Here is a 16,434-nt window from a genome sequence, read left to right as displayed (position 1 = left end):
CTCATTCATATATCCTTATGTACATATTCTTTATCCCCTTACACTGTGTATAAGACAGTAGTTTTTTTGGAATTGTTAGTTAGATTACTTGTTCGTTATTACTGCATTGTCGGAACTAGAAGCACAAGCATTTCGCTACACTCGCATTAACATCTGCTAACCATGTGTATGTGACAAATAAAATTTGATTTGATTTGATACAGTCAATGTTTTGGGAGATCTTCGGAAACATTTTCCTCAGATTAGCTTTGTTAAAATCCCCGGCTCCAATAAATGCGGCCTCGGGATACGTGGTTTCCAGTTTGCATAAGGTCCAGTGTAGTTCCTTGAGGGCCGCCGTGGTATCGGCTTGAGGGGGAATATACACAGCTGTGACTATAACTGAAGAGAATTCTCTTGGGAGGTAATATGGTTGGCATTTGATTGTGAGGTATTCCAGGTCGGGGTGAACAAAAGGATGAGTTTCTGTATGTTATCACATTCACACCATGAGTAGTTAATCATGAAACATACACCCCTGTCTTCTTCCCAGAGAGATCTTTATTCCTGTCTGTGCGATGAACTGAGAAGCCAACTGGCTGTACGGACTCAGACAGTATATCCCGAGAAAGCCATGTTTCCATGAAACAAAGTATGTTACAGTCCCTGATGTTTCTCTGGAAGGAGATCCTTACACTGAGCTCGTCAATTTTATTATCCAGACACTGAACAATTGCGAGTAATATACTCAGAAGCGGTGGGTGGTGTGCGCGCCACCTGAGTCGGACTCTGAATACCTCTGCTCCACCGGCAGTGTTTTGGATCAGCCTCTGGAATCAGTTCAATTGCCATGGGGGGTACGAACAAAGGATCAAATTCAGGAAAGTTGTATTCCTGATCGTAATGCTGGTGAGTTACTGCCGCTCTGATATCCAAAAGTTATTTCCAGTTGTATGTAATAACCCCCAAACAATTCTGGGCTAATAAATGTAAGCTATAACACATAAAAATAAATACTGCAAAGTTGTTTCGGAGCTAGAAGCACGGCTGCCCTATCTGTCTGCGCCATTTTATCACCAGGGAGCATCAGCTAATCTAAGCATCAACTGGATCGACAGTATAAATTGAAGAAATGGATGTATCCATATTACACTACACCTTTGCAGCTGCTATTTTACAATTATGCAAATTAACAAGCAGGATGGCACAGTGACAAAAAAAAACAGACTTATGAAGATTGCTTTTCAGTTGAATAAGGACAACTGTAGGTTTTCCACTATTGACCGACAGAATATTATTACATGTCTGTAAAATAAAATGTAAAGATGAATCAATTATAAATCATGGACTTTCAACAGTTCAGTACATCAGTATTGTTATTTTTTGGGGGGTTGGCTTTTCCCTTCTTGACCATCATATAAAACCTGTATGAGTACTTTGTACACCACCCTGTGGTAAAAGTTTGAATGTCACATATCCAGCTTCCAACAGAGTCAAATGAGGTGACTGGGCATATAAGATGACGAACCCTAATCAAATGAGGCGAGTGTGGTCCTATTGAGAAGGCGGCCCGCTCCTCGCCACTCCCTTGCTAGAGATTTCCTTCTGGACTATGTCCATTACTTGGTCCTTCGCCTCTTTCCTTCAGACGGATTGAAAAGAGACCCAGACATTTGTCTTAAAGCTTAAAATGGCATTATTACACCCTGGCCCAAGTAGTATAACTTATTTGAACATATAAATGGCCAAAGTGGCGGTGAGCTTTCCCCAAGAAGAGTAATGACTTAAGGTATTTTCTACTTCATCTTCCCAAACCCTTTTACAAGAAAGGCTGGCAACTACATTTATTTTCCTGGCTCTGCGTTTGCTGCAGCTCGAACTTTAGAGTCTTGATGTCTTTCTCCTGAACTCTGATTTCAGCTCGTCTGTCAAATTCTGAGCTCTCTATTCGTCAAAATGTCCCTAAAAAGCCACGCCGTCCTGCAAAAGTAAAAACCTGTTTAAAAAGCTTGAACTAGTTGCTGACGGTGCAGTTCTGGTAACAACGAGACGTCATTGCAGCTTTACACATATTCATCAGGTCTCAGACACAAGTTCACTTAGAGATGCTTTGACAAGACCACTTGTTCAACATCTGAATGGATAACTAAAGTAGCCAATTCTATAACAAATGCAGATGTTGTATTTACAGCATGCATGTACCTGCTCAATTTGTAGCACAGAAACATTAGGATTACTTCTATTGTTCATTTTTATCTCCCACTATCTAGGAAAACTCAAAAGTCAAATCAAGAACAGGATTGTAGATTACTTAGACATTTATTTATGATAAAAACAAACCAAAACATTTGAGACAAACTCTGAAAGCATCATAAATAGTGACTGCTGCTGAATTTATGCCTGACAGAGGACCTGTAATGCAGTTACATCTCTATGTGCACATGAAGATTCCCATCACGTTACTGTACGCACTCAACCCATTTCTGATATCCATCTGGACTGAGCGATGTGGAACATTTCTTTAATACACAGATATAGGCCTACTGTAGGTCCATAAAGAGCATTCAGTAGGGATACCGTGGATGCAACGCCCCAACCCAACCCGTGGCTGTGTGGCCCAGACACCAGAGGGTCTTCCCCCTCAGTACCAGTAGGTCTTCCGGTTCCTCCTGGGTTCCTCGATGCCCAGTTTCTCCATCACCTCCTCCTCCAGAGTCTTGAGGGAGGGTGTGTAAGTCTTCTCCAGGGTTTCCTCCGGACTGGTGTCCTTGGGGCCGTCTGGGATGGCAGACACCAACCAATAAGGGGATTCCAAAATTAGAGGGGGGGGGGGGTCAATTCAGAAGAAAGGGTATACTTACACTAAGTACCCAGCATGTAGCTGACCCAACTCACCTAACTTCAAGTCTATCATATGGTACACATCACCCTAGTAATTGTTTTGTGATTGCCTGTTACGAAAATGCACTGACGAAGGAAAAAGTTTGTTGGCTTGATTGAACCATATTATGCAGTAAATGTGAGCGATTTGTTTAAACGGCGAGCCCTGTTATCGAGGTGATCGGTCACCTTTTTGTGATATTACGATGATTTGACTGTTTTATGCGGTAATTGATCAAATTTGCAGAGAATCGTTGACTTGGCAAAAAAAAATCAAAAATGCCATCGCAAAAATCATGGAGGGACTGCAAAATTATCCTAATCATAGGCCAAATTCTGACTAGAGACGCAGGAAACTGTTAACTTCAGCACAACTCTCACATTGCTATAATATAATTATTTAAAGGCCCAGTGGAGTCGAAATTCAGATTTCCTGTGTTTTATTGTGTAATAACAGCTGATGAAACTAACACTGTGAAAGTATATATATTTTTTTGGTTTTGTTATCAGTGTTATTTTCTGATAGTTTCTGGCTGAAAATACAATCGACACAGGACCTTCTAATTAGTAGGTTTTGCATGGGTGGAGTTATGGCCTGTCTGTTGATTTCACAAGGTGGTATATGTTAAATGCCCAGTGCTGGCCAAAATGTGATTTATACTGTGTGCTATATATATTTCCACTCTAGAGTGGTTTGAAAAGGCCGCCTGCAATTTCAGCCTGTTTTGGTAGGATGGAGTTTTGGTTAATGAGTTAATAGACCAATAAGAAAGACCTCTGCCAACAACAGCTAGTTTTCCCCTTCCCACTCAGATCGCTCCCAAACATTCCTAGCAAAATTCTTGCTTGAGAAATTGCTCTTTGCTAAACATTTTAATTGAAAATCATTACAGTAAGTTACTTGATTGTTACTCAGAAATGACTTGATACGGAGATTAAAAAAATAGCTGCATTGGGCCTTTAAAGGGGCAATCGGAAGTTGCTACCAAATTCTTTTAACTCATAAATGAATGATAAGTCCCATTGATTCTTGAAAATAGAACTTATCAATGCCTCATGAGCTTAGTTCAACTTTCATACCCTATCAGAACCCAAAAGGTAAGCTTGTTTTACTCCAATGTCTGTAAACAAAGTAAAATGTGAACAAACATTTACATAGACATTTTTTAAACTAGAACGTTGATATCATGGACAGTTTGCATCCATAACTCTGAAGAAATTTGAGTGGTGACATTCCTCCAGTCCCATCCCTCAGCTTTTACCAAAACAGTGGTGGGGAGTAAGCTTTGTTATTGTTTCAACTGCTGATTACCGCTTTAAACAAATAAAGGTGTTCCTTATACATCACCCAGACCAGCTTGTGTCCTGCTTTTCCACTCACTCATCTTCACCCACATTTTTGACAAGCTTGACTCTCATTCACAAAAGCTCCCTCGCAACCTCAATCCATCTAGATTTTTTTGCCCCTCCTCTAGCCTCTGTTCCTCCCTCCCCAAACGCAGACTCACCCTTCCACTGCTGCGGTACGATGCCGTCTCTGCGCTGGAACACTGGTTTGGGGACAATGCGGCCCGTCCTGAGGGAGACGCGCACCTTCTCCCCCTCCTCTGTGAACCTCCACTCCACCTCAGTGGGTTTCCTGTTGGAGCAAGACAGGAGTCAGGTTTGGTATCAAACTCAGGACTAAAGTAGTCAGGATCGGTCAGGATTCAAGTCAAAGCATTCACTAATCATAAACTATTTAAATAAAATAGAAATGTGGGTGCATCTGTGCACAAAAATCCTACTTATTGCACCTTTAAATCCAAGCCCTGCACATAAAATCTACTGAAAATCTAAACTAAATCCAAAACTAAACTCTGAGCATGGACACAAACCCTTGTTCTGGATAGCTACTGGGTGAGCAGGCTATTGTTCCGCTTCTTTTTTTGCATGGGTGTTTTCTGCACCACTCTGTGGTAAAGATTTGAATACCATGAGACTTTTCCACTGAAGCCCTGTTTAACTGAATCAGTTGTTTCAGTTTGGGCTGTTACCAAAGCCTGCACACCCAGAAACAGGTTTGGTGATCATGGGCTTAGACAAATGTTAGAATCTGGACCTCCCCATAATGCACTGGGACTCACCTGTCAGTAGGGTCGACAAGTGAGATGTCTCGGATTAGAAGGGGAGCCTCGCTGGCAATATAGGTCCCCCGGTAATCTGCAGTTTTCCCAATGTACCTGAAATGCTAAAATTGAGAAATACTGGGTTCATTTAATCTATTCAAACATTGCAGAGACAACAAAACTTCAATTGCTGTTGAAATCAATGTCCATTGTTTGTAACGCAGCCTAAAAAGGGCCATATTCTTTTTTAATAATATAAAGTGGGGTTCAACATCATAAATACAGTATTTGTTAACAGAAACATACCATACTTGTTTATCATCATAGTCTAAAACATGACAATGGATTCTCACTAAATTCACTGTAATGATGCTAGCAAAATAAATTACTGGATGGCATTAAGTCTAGTTTGTGAGTTGCTCTTAAAATAGGATCCTATGGTTCTAGCGATGAAACCGGGCCCTGGTCTTTGCTTTTGCAACTGTAGCTTGGCCTGTGAAGCCATTGAGAAGGCTACCCAGATTCAAAGACAGTGCACTAGAAACCGGTATGATAAAAATATTAGAAGGAAGCCCATCAAGCATTTATGAAGCTCCTCATTGGTAGTAGGGACAGTTTTCTAAAATGCTCAAATAAATGTGACTACAACAACCATAGCTGACACTATATCAAGTGGGTTATACAGTATGTAAACAAAATAGTATACAACTGTTGGGTGTTTATACTGAATGTAGTGTATGAATGTCTTCTCTGTTATGGAACTGGTAAACATATCCCCTCTGACAACGATGACTAGGATTCTTACCGTGTTCAGCCCGTCCAGGATGACCCAGTTTCTGTGTCTGAAGACCTGGGCCACTTTGCCCTGCTTTCCTTTGTCTTTCCCAGAGAGAATCTCAACCTGGTCAAAGTGGAACACCAGTTTAGAATATCAAAGCATCAAAACATTAGACTAATGGCTGAATAGACCGTGACAGTGACACTCCCTTTTCAGCCCTACATCTCATTATCGTAACCTTCCATGTGTTGCTTTTATAGCAAGGAATTGATCAACTCAATGGTTTGCCTAACAATTTGTTTGTGTCTAATAACTGGTATCCCTGCTAAAAAATTAGGCATATAACTGCAATACCAGTGTTTAGAGGGAAGCATAACATTTTCAGTGCATAATATTTATTATAAATTATAAAGTTTGTGGTATATGGCCAATATACCACAGCAAAGAGCTGGCACTCCGCTGCATCGGGCATAAGAACAGCCCTTAGCCGTGATATGTTGGCCATATACCACACCGCCTCGTGCCTTATTGCTTAAATATTCCATATCTAAAAATCTTCATTGTCCTTTTGGCATGACCACTTACTGTGTCCCCTTTGAAAACAGACCAGTCCTCATAAGCTATGGGCTCAATGAACACCTTTCTTCTCTTCTTGCCTGGTGGGTTCAATCTCTTGGCAGCTATGGTCCATGGCCGACTTGTGCCGTAGCGGTAGTCTTTAGGGAAGGCAGCCTTAGCGGCCATCGACAGTATGGCTGTTAATCGCATTTTTCTGGAGGAAAAAAAATAAAAACAGAATTTTACTGAATTGGTGTGTGCGGTTTGTAAAAATCAAAGGGAGGCAAAGAGAAGTCATTATCTTTCAACATTTACTACTCAACAGCCTAATTATTGATGCCCATACAGTATAGTAACCATATTATTAGGATCTCTATGATAGTGACAGTATAGATAGCTTGCTGGATACATAGATGAAATGTGCTGATCAGCAAATTCTCCTGTGATGTAAAGTTGATTATAAAATAGATACAAATAATGTAAGTATACACTGTATGAATAACTGTGTGCATTGTCATGATGTTTTATTGACACAAATGGAACACTGATATTGACAGAGCCATCATTTTCATCACTGGTCAGTTAGATGCTGGATAACATTGGCTATGCTAGCTAGAATGGTAATCGTTCTTCTGGCTATAGCAAAACACACCTGCATTTTCTGGTTAGTAGTACGTTGCCAAGCGTATATGTAGCTAGTTAGCTTAATTTTAGTAGCTAACCCGAAAAAAACTAGCGCTAGCAATGTAGCTAATTGTTGTGACATTTTGTTGACATTTCGCTAACGTTAGTTAGCTTGAAAAGAGAGATGCATGCCGAGGATTCAAGGAAGATTGAAAGTCAATCGTCTCCACAATACAGAAAATGCAACTAAAATAGATAGCAAACCAATGCATATAACATACATTTCCAAATTATATATCAGAAAATTGCATTTACCCCTTCTCGTTTTCAATGTCACATGCGTAAATCGTTCCACTTTGACCCCTACTACTTCTTTAGGGGTTGTAATTAGTTTACTGGATCTCTACCGCCATCTATCGTACGGGTGGAGTGATGAATATGTGCCACAGTCAGGTGAATGAGGAATGACAGCCAAACGACTTGGGCTCGGGGTCATTAATAGTAGTCTATGAGCCATCCCCCTAAATCTGTGAGTTTTCTGTTACCTCTTTTTCTTTCACCCGCCATCCCATTAATTTTTCCAATAGGACTTTTACCCTATGACAAACATTGTCAGTATAAAACAAATTACATAATTCAATCATAAATGGAATGCTTAGATTCACAGCTATCCATCAGACACATTTTCAGGAATGTTCAGTTCAACAGAACTTTGACATTTGACCCCTCCCTAGGGTACATATCAGAAGACCTGATACATTTGAAACTGTGTTTGACAAGTGGTTCGGAAAGGTCATGAAATGATATATATAACAAACTTTGAATGCACTAGCTACAGCTATTGGTGAAAAATCTCGCAAATTGTGCCATTGACATTAGAATGTTGGAAACTCAGACATAGAATTCCATGTTGTGGGGGCAACTGTGTTTTTGAAAACTTTAGTGGTAGAAGGACCAAATTGCACACACAGCTAGAATCACAGGATTAACCCCACAGAAGCCTTTTTCCAATAGAGCCACCAAACAATTTATTGGATACATTTTGCCTGACCATGCCTGTATGAAATATAATTGTAGTATCCACAATTATATCTTAAAATGTTAATTGTGATGAAGAATACACAACCAAATGATCCAGGTCTGCCAGATATAGAAATATGTCAAATTATTCACAGAATTGTATTAAGAATGTGCCCAAAAAGCTGTTTGAATCACACATGTCTTCAAACATGTAAAATGGAGAAGTACATGTGAATAGTCATGGATGTGAGTGGATACAAATTCTATACAATGTTATCCTATTAAAAGGTTATTGTGGTTATTATGACAGTTTGATGTTGTAGTACCTCCGAATATGTCCCTGTTCACAGGATGGATTGCAGAACTAATTAGTTGAAGCTCCTTTCGTCATGCCTTTTGTCAAATCAGTAACCTAGTGTAGAACAGAAACAACAGCTGTCCTAGAGGTCAAGTCTATAAAACTACAACTACAGCAGCAGTCAAACTCCTAGGATAACCTATTTAACTCAATCCTGGAATGACAGAAACACTTTACATTTATCCATTGATTTCAATTAGTCAAGTGTGTGGCTGTATGTCAAATGTGTTACTAAAGTCCGGCATGGATATAGCCAGATGATGAATCCAAAAATATGTAATTTGAACTTTCCTCCAAAGAAATTCAAATGTAGTGTAGAAGCAGAGGTGCTGGCATGTGTACAATAAATACATTCAATTAGAATGAATAAAACACAATAAAGCCTGGAGTCTTATTTCCATTGTGATCCTTCTATGTAATGTTATTTCAATTCAATTGAATGCGGTTTTAATGTTATTGACCATTCGGCACTGGAAGCTGTCCCCACACAATTTGCCCAGTTTGTGTCTTGTTCATTTCATACTCTGCTAATTGTCATAGGCTAGCTTGACAGATTAATATTGAATACATCCAATTTACTGACTTGAACCTCTTGTCATGTTTAACCATCACAATAAAATGGTGACAAACAAGTTATTTTATAAATATACAATTGTTTTCACATACAAATGGATTCTATTTCTATGTTTTCACTCAATGTTCTTTGATGTACACTACATGGCCAAAAGTATGCTCGTCGAACATCTCATTCCAAAACCATGGGCGATAATATGGAGTTGGTCCCCCCCTTTGTTGCTATAACAGCCTCCAATCTTCTGGGAATGTTTTTCCCTCCACTAGATGTTGGAACATTGCTGTGGAGACTTTCCATTCAGCCACAAGAGCATTAGTGAGGTCGGGCACTGATGATGGGGGATTAGGCCTGGCTTCGCAGTCGGTGTTCCAATTTATTCCAAAGGTGTTCGATGGGGTTAAGGTCAGTGCTCTGTGCAAGCCAGTCAAGTTCTTATACACCAATCTCAAGAAACCATTTCTGTATGGACCTCGATTTGTGCACGGGGGCATTGTCATGCTGAAATAGGAAAGGGATTTCCCCAAACTGTTGCCACAAAGTTGGATGCACAGAATCGTCTAGAATTTCATTGTATACTGTAGCGTTAACATTTACCTTCACTGGAACTAAGGGGACTAGCCCAAACCATGAACAACAGCCCCAGACCATTATTACTCATCCACCAAACGTTACAGTTGGCATTATGCATTGGGGCAGGTAGCGCTCTCCTAACATCTGTCAAACCCAGATTCGTCCGTCAGACTGCCAGATGGCGAAGCGTGATTCATCACATCCAGAGAGTGGCGGTGAACTTCACACCACTCCAGCCAACGCTTGGCATTGCGCATGGTGATCTTAGGCTTGTGCACTTCGTGGCTGAGCCATTGTTGCTCCTAGACGTTTCCCCTTCACAATAACAGCACTTATAGTTGACCGGGGCAGCTCTAGCAGGACAGAAATTTCACAAACTGACTTGTTGGAAAGGTGGCATCCTATGATGTTTCCACGTTGAAAGTCAGTGAGCTCCTCAGTACAGGCTAATCGACTACCAATGTTTGTCTATGGAGATTGCATGGATGAGTACTTGATTTTATACACTGGTCAGCAGCAGGTGTGGCTGAAATAGCCAAATCAATTAATTTGAACGGGTGTCCATATATTGTTGGCCATGTAGTGTATTACTGTAATGATCACAAGGAAACAAGATAGTTTTATGCTAAATGTATGCGTATAATTTTTGTCAATGCTTTAAAGTTTTATGGTAAATAGTTTTTTCCAATAGTTTCAGGTCCTGGCATAAAAAGAGAATCACTGGATTCCTCTGAGAAGAGTGTCTGAGATTCGGATCTTGTCATTTGTGGCCTTGACTGCAAACAAAGGAAACTGAAATTGTCTATGTTGTACCCTTGCCTTGTAATATTTAAGGTTTTCACACTCTTCTCCATGGTGCCCATCCTCTATGCTTTTCTCCAGAAATATGTCAAGCATTTTCTGGAGGACAGTCCCTGTCAAGTTGCTAACAATCTGAATACTCCTTCAGTGCAGTACTTCAAACTCTTTTGGACTCGGTTTGCACTCACAGAATCCAGACTTAATGGTTACCCTTAGATTTCTTCTGTCAAGACCGTCAATTTTTCCATTCGCAATCCGGATGACACCCTCTACAAACTTGAGCCTAGCAGCGGATATGCTTGTTACAGCCTCAAAGCAGAATAGACTTAAGTCATCTTGCGTAGTGGCCTTGGGTGGGCTGATGCTTTGCTGCAGATAAACAGAAGTGATCATTAACATTTGAAAATACTTGGTCACAGTGAATTGTGTCTCCTCTGTAAATCTACAGAATCCATTTTCAGGTATTTAGATGTAGGAAATAGATTGATGGCACACCCCGGTCTCATGTCACTGAGAAAATACAGCTAAGTAGAGTTAAGGTTGTCTTCTCTGTGTGTGTACGTACGTGTGTCTGTTAGTGAGAGTGACTGAGTTTATTACCTGGCATCCTTAGTCGATCTATTGTTGGTGTTTGTACTCTTCTTTTAAGTATCATTATAACAACGTTTTAAGCATCACGTCAGTGCTGCAGATTACCGGATATTACCTACTACTATAAATCTAGTTTGAATAGCTTGGTGATAAATGGCAAGATTCCAAGACTAATGCTAAACCACAGAAAGAACAATGAGACAGTTATTCCACCGGATGTACAAATGTGAAGCATCCGGTTTGCGTTTCCACTCACTACCAAATATGGTAATGTCGCATAAAACTGACCAAACGCGAGCTACAAAAATAGGGCTCGCAACTGCAACCAATCTCGCATATTTACTGCATATCGTTCAAATCAAGCCTGACATCAAAAAACTTTTTCCCTCGTCAGCACATTTGTGACAAATTGGGCAAAATCATTGCCAGAGCATCCGGTTGGCGTTTCTACTCACTACCAAATATGGTGATGAGAGGAAGTCCACCGGCCAGCAGTGGGAGAAGATGGAGCGAGATGGACTTTGGCCGACATTTATTAATTTTCTCATCAATGAAACATTTGATCGCCATAGTTTCCTGTTTGCAAAACTAGAATCTGTAACAGTGGACTGCGTTTTGTAGACTTTACCCTTTGCCAAAGTTTAAAATAGTCATTAACAACACAACACAGTCATTAAATTTGCCGATGACAACAGTGGTAGGCCTGATCACCGAAAAGACAGCCTATAGGGAGGTCAGAGATCTGGCCGTATGGAGCCTGGACAACAACCTCTCCCTCAACGTGATCAAGACAAAAGGAGATGATTGTGGACTACAGGAAAAGGAGGACCGAGCACGCCCCCATTCTCGCCCCACACATTGACTCTGTATCGGTACCCCCCATATATAGTCTCGCTATTGTTATTTCATTGCCACTCTTTAATAACTTGTTACTTTTATCTCTAATCAATATATATATATTTTTTAACTGCATTGTTGTTTAGGGGCTCGTAAGGAAGCATTTCACTGTAAGTTCTACACTTGTTGTAACCGGCGCATGTGACTAATAATAATTTGATTTGAAGTTCAGTATATTACATCAAGACACTGATGAAAATCAATCTGATCATGTTGAGTCCATTCATCTTATCAGTTCATTGTAGCAAGTCATTAAAATGTATTTCTCAAACAAGTCCTTCTGTGTGGCATATGGTACTATGGCTGCGTTTACACAGAAAGCCAGATTCTGATCTTTTGCCCAATTGTTGGTCTTTTGACTGAACATTTATGGGACAGAGAATCACATCTTTGTGAAAAACAGTTTCACAACACAGCACAATGGCCAAATTATATTGGAGATTAGCCTGGGGCCATTTTCTCTGTTAAATCCTACTCAACTAAGCTTACATTAATAACATATTACTGTGAAGCTTTAAAATGCTGTAAACTGTGATTTTCTACAGTAGGCCTTAATTAAACACAAATTACAGATGTTATTTTTGCACAAATTGAACAGTTTATTTGCAACATTGAAACAGTAAGATACGATTGTATAAAAATAAAGACAACTTATTTAACAAAAAAAAGTGGTTTGTGATCTGTACCGAAGACGAGGAGTACCATATATTTGTTTAATAACTATTAGTTTCTCTCATCGTCATCTAAAGCAGCTTTAAAATGAACCAATTTTCTCAATCTGCTTTCAGTTTCTGAAAAGCTGTCTAGCAAAAAAACATGTTTTCATTCAAAATGCAATTTTGGCAATATCACAGTTTTCTAAGTGATTTGAGGATTTCTGTCCAGTTAATATGCTGACAACACATAAATTATAAAACCTAAAAAGGTCTCTAAACACCAGCATAATCTTGTTCTGGAAGAGTTAAGCCCTACAGTGTCAAATCAACATCATGTTCTCATGGCTTCACAGACTCAGGATTTCAAAAAAATGTGCGTTTTGGGTGAAAGAGTTGATTAAATTGGCAGCACATTCAACAGAACGACAAAAAAAAACAGCAAAATAAATAACAATAGAACATTGTACCATACAACGTGCTCCGCTAACTTTCACAATGGCGCTGCATACAAAGACAGTGGTTTAGCAATGTAGACCTGATGCTACAAAAATACTGTTAGAACAAAAAAGGCTGTTGTTTGTGATCCTGCCTGTGATGTGAGTGGACATGTTCCTTAATAGTTAGTCAGGAGCCATTTTTCTTTTTTTTTGTGGCAGTGTGGCGGCAGTGGTTGTGGCAGTGTAGCGGCAGTGGTTGTGGCAGTGTAGTGATGCAGTTCATGTACATTCGATAAAAATCGGCTTTCTTGGCTATTTCATTAAATACACATAACAGCCTAGTCAATGGAACCTCGTCTCCAAAGTACATACAGCACAGTATAATACAGATTATTATATAAGAGCAGTGAGTCATGTTAATCAGTCTGCACTTTGATTCACACAGGCTGGTATCGTACCAGAGGAAAACAGTGTCCTTTTAGTTGAGTTACCACATCAGGCCATACATACAGTCTTACTCGCTGTCATGACAGTCCACACACAGTGCTGCAGTTAGCCGTGTTCATGTAAAACTCCATGGCTCAAGAGTGACCATGTAAAGGCTACATTGTTCTTAGGTAGAGTGGATATGGTATGTCAATAGTTAGGGTGAGATGTGGTTGACTGTGCTCAGATAGGGGTGTTGGGAAGATGCCCATTGGAGCCCCTCGGCGTGACGTTGCACACGACCCCGTTGGCTTGGCCGTTGTGTGCCATCTGCCCATTCCGCATGCCATTGCTGCATGGCGACTGACCCCCCCGAAGGGCCTCCCGCTCCTGAGGGCCACCCCTCTCCGAGTCCCTCCCTGGGGCGTTGGCCTGGGGCGCCGTCCTGCTGCGGCAGCGCTGCCTCACGCTATACAGCGTCATAGTTAGCAGAATACTAACGCAGCACGCTAGCAGTACAGACACCACCACCAACTCCTTCAGGTAGGTTTGCCCCAGGAGCAGCTTCTCCCCTCCCCACCACTCCGCCTCAGTCTCAGTCTCCCCCGACTGCTCCACCCAGAAAGTAAAGTTCCTGCTGGTTCGCCTCGTGGTGACTGGAGTCTCCCTTGCTGGCGCGGTGGGCTCCGGCTTGGTCTGCTTGGGCCCAGTCAAGTGCGGAGTGAGCCATCCTCCTGAACCAGCCTGGGTGGTTGGGGGGAGCGCTGGGCTCTGGGGGCGTGTGGTCGTCATGGCAGTGGCCTGAGGGGTAGGGCTGCTCTTCTGCTTTACCTGGTAGATGGCCAGGTTCTGCTGGAAGCCGTTCTCTGTGGAGAGACACAGGTAGTGGCCCAGGGTGGCGGGCGTGGCCAGGAAGTGCAGGCTTCCATCCTCCAGCTGCAGGTAGAGGTCTGGGGAGAGGCGGCTGTTGGGTCGCTCCCAGTGGCGGTGGGCCAGGCTCGAGGCCTCTGGGCACTGCAGTCGCACCACCTCATTCAGGGACACAGACACCAGCTCGCCTAGGGGAAAGGAGTCTAACAGAAATCAGGAGTCACTGACTGAGGCCCAAGCTTAGACTGAGCCAGATGCTAGTTGGCGGCTAAGCTAGAGGCTAGCCCACAAGCAAAGGCTTGAGCACACACACACACACACTGCAGTGTGTATCTATGTTTCATAGGTTGCATGTTTCGTCACAATATTGTTCTGAACGTTCGTTCTGGATTGATGCCCGACTGAGCATTCTACTCAATGCATCATCAATGAGCGCTGATTAAGATTTCATCAAAAGAGCATTACGGTGGCTTGGAAATACTATGACATTCAAAAGGAGGCAAATAATTAGTAGGAAAACCTTTTGTCGTCACCAGATTGACTTTAGATGCAGTATAACACTAGTTAGCTAGCTAAGATCGAGGGGATCGAGGCCACCGGATTTTACCTAGCTAATGTTAGCATTGCTAGCTATTTTTGACACACTTTGCTAGCCAATGACAACATTGCCATCTGACTAAAGTACATTTGACGACATGATAACGCTGGCAAATGTCAACATATTTTCAGGCACTACAGGGTAATTTAGACAAAATAGTAGTTAGCCTCCATCCAGAATGGCTGGGCTTAGCACCACTTTAGGGCACCACTATGTTGGTGCAACCTATGAATACTATCTAGCTATACTAGTCTGACAGGATAAAGTATGAAGATGTGTGATTCTCACCTGCTTTTCCTTTGTGCAGTCCAAATCTGAATCTGGGCGAAACACACGCCTCCTGCACATTCCCTCCTTCCACATCCTGGCCTCTGTAGAAGACGAGATAAACACTGTCAGTTTGTGTGTGGGTGTATTTGTTTACGTGTGAATTTGTGTGATTTATTCTGTGCGTCGGTCCATGCAAAGTTCCTGTTTACATTCTGGTTAACTCTATAATGATGCATAAAATGTACTTTAAAAAAATAAATATATAAAATTCACTGTATCAGGGATAGCGTAGCGTACACAGACGTTTTGGCATTGCAGCCTTCATCACTGTGTAGGTACTAATTATTGTACCTACACAGGTTTTGATTGGGATTACGATCTTGTCTCATCGCTGCAACTCCCCAACGGGCTCGGGAGAGGTGAAAGTTGAGTCTCGCATCCTCCGGGATCGAACCCCAGGCTGTAGTGACACGGCAACACTGTGATGCAGTGTAAATCTTTTTTGAATGGTAAAGATTTGTACCTACACACTGAAGGCTGCAAAGCCGAAACTTCTGTGTAGACCATCCCTGATGCAGTGAATACTATTATGTTTTATATATTTTTAAAAAATGAAGTAAGCTTTATGCATCATCTTGGACACATCACTTTTTTGCTTTTTTGAATTCACAGGTTTTAAGCACCAACTACACTTCTGGGAGAGTGCAATGGGCTCTATAACTCTATAATGTTAAAATATATATATTTTTAAATGATCCAATAAAAGTATCTACTCTACCTACACCCATTAAATGTTATTCTGTTCATTCTTATATATTATGGGCCAGTTTAAAGTCCACGTTAAGCCTTCTCCTGCACTAAGAAGCATGTTCAATGTAGATTATCAATTTAAAAGTGATTTTTAGTTGAGGAATAGTCTCATCTGTACAGGGAATACAGCCCTGAAGGAAATAAATGAATTCCACAAAATCAAATGCAACAGCGTTTATCCAAATGTCATTTTTAAACACCCAGCTTTAAGTATCATATTCTACTTGCCATGGTACATTCTATGAATCCATTTTATTGGGTTTTGTGCCTGCTGGGTGGAGTGGTTGTAATGTAACATGATGGGGTGTGACACTCACGCGTTGTCCTGGATGCTGGTGGCGTGGGTGCAGACTTTGACGGAGGGGTCCCAGCCACAGAAGGGATCCCGGGACAGCACACACTCGGCACAGCTCCAGTAGTAGGAGCAGTTGGAGGACGGGACCCTCACCACGCCTTCTGATGAGCCCACAAACAACACACCCTGTGGGGGTGAAGGATAGCATTAGTGCTAATTCGCTAATATTAGTGTACATGGGAGATAAGGCGAGAACCATGTTAGCATTAGTATACACTTAATGACCAATGGCACAAACTGATGATTGGGTAGTAATTACGAGAATAATTAATTG

General features: G+C 41.4%; 2 protein-coding genes across 7 annotated transcripts in view; both read right to left on the bottom strand.

Moving 5' to 3' along the window:
• Positions 1-2,279: 2,279 nt before the first annotated feature.
• Positions 2,280-7,375, bottom strand: mrpl24 (mitochondrial ribosomal protein L24). Its single transcript, XM_024395718.2, has 6 exons — positions 7,243-7,375; positions 6,331-6,517; positions 5,773-5,868; positions 4,986-5,089; positions 4,368-4,498; positions 2,280-2,757 (listed from the first exon to the last, which is right to left on the bottom strand). Exons 2-6 carry the CDS (start codon positions 6,511-6,513, stop codon positions 2,621-2,623), a joined length of 651 nt encoding a protein of 216 aa, XP_024251486.1. The 5' UTR covers positions 6,514-6,517; positions 7,243-7,375; the 3' UTR covers positions 2,280-2,620.
• Positions 7,376-12,313: 4,938 nt separating this feature from the next.
• The window catches only part of LOC112229726 (semaphorin-4A), a 58,015-nt gene continuing 53,894 nt past the window's right edge, over positions 12,314-16,434 (bottom strand). For 5 of the 6 annotated variants that reach the window (XM_024395723.2, XM_042309998.1, XM_024395721.2 and 2 more), the window contains 3 exons: positions 16,123-16,286; positions 15,014-15,096; positions 12,314-14,330 (listed from right to left, as the gene is read on the bottom strand). In XM_024395723.2, the coding sequence (XP_024251491.1) occupies positions 13,501-14,330; positions 15,014-15,096; positions 16,123-16,286 (1,077 nt within the window). In that variant the 3' untranslated portion in view covers positions 12,314-13,500. The remainder of the gene's footprint in view (positions 14,331-15,013; positions 15,097-16,122; positions 16,287-16,434) is intronic. The other variant, XM_024395724.2, reaches the window with a different exon arrangement.

Source organism: Oncorhynchus tshawytscha, linkage group LG31 (genome assembly GCF_018296145.1).
Source record: "Oncorhynchus tshawytscha isolate Ot180627B linkage group LG31, Otsh_v2.0, whole genome shotgun sequence".
Classification (NCBI taxonomy): domain Eukaryota; kingdom Metazoa; phylum Chordata; class Actinopteri; order Salmoniformes; family Salmonidae; genus Oncorhynchus; species Oncorhynchus tshawytscha.
This window is presented reverse-complemented; position numbering and strand designations above follow the sequence as displayed.

Bases quoted from the DNA above. Each gene is read 5' to 3' on its own strand.
- mrpl24 (XM_024395718.2), bottom strand. From the start codon at position 6,513: ATGCGATTAACAGCCATACTGTCGATGGCCGCTAAGGCTGCCTTCCCT. The intron at 5,869-6,330 runs GTAAGTGGTCAT...CACTTTGACCAG, and splicing joins CTGTTTTCAAAGGGGACACA to GTTGAGATTCTCTCTGGGAA. The intron at 2,758-4,367 runs GTGAGTCTGCGT...CTGCCATCCCAG, and splicing joins CGTACCGCAGCAGTGGAAGG to ACGGCCCCAAGGACACCAGT.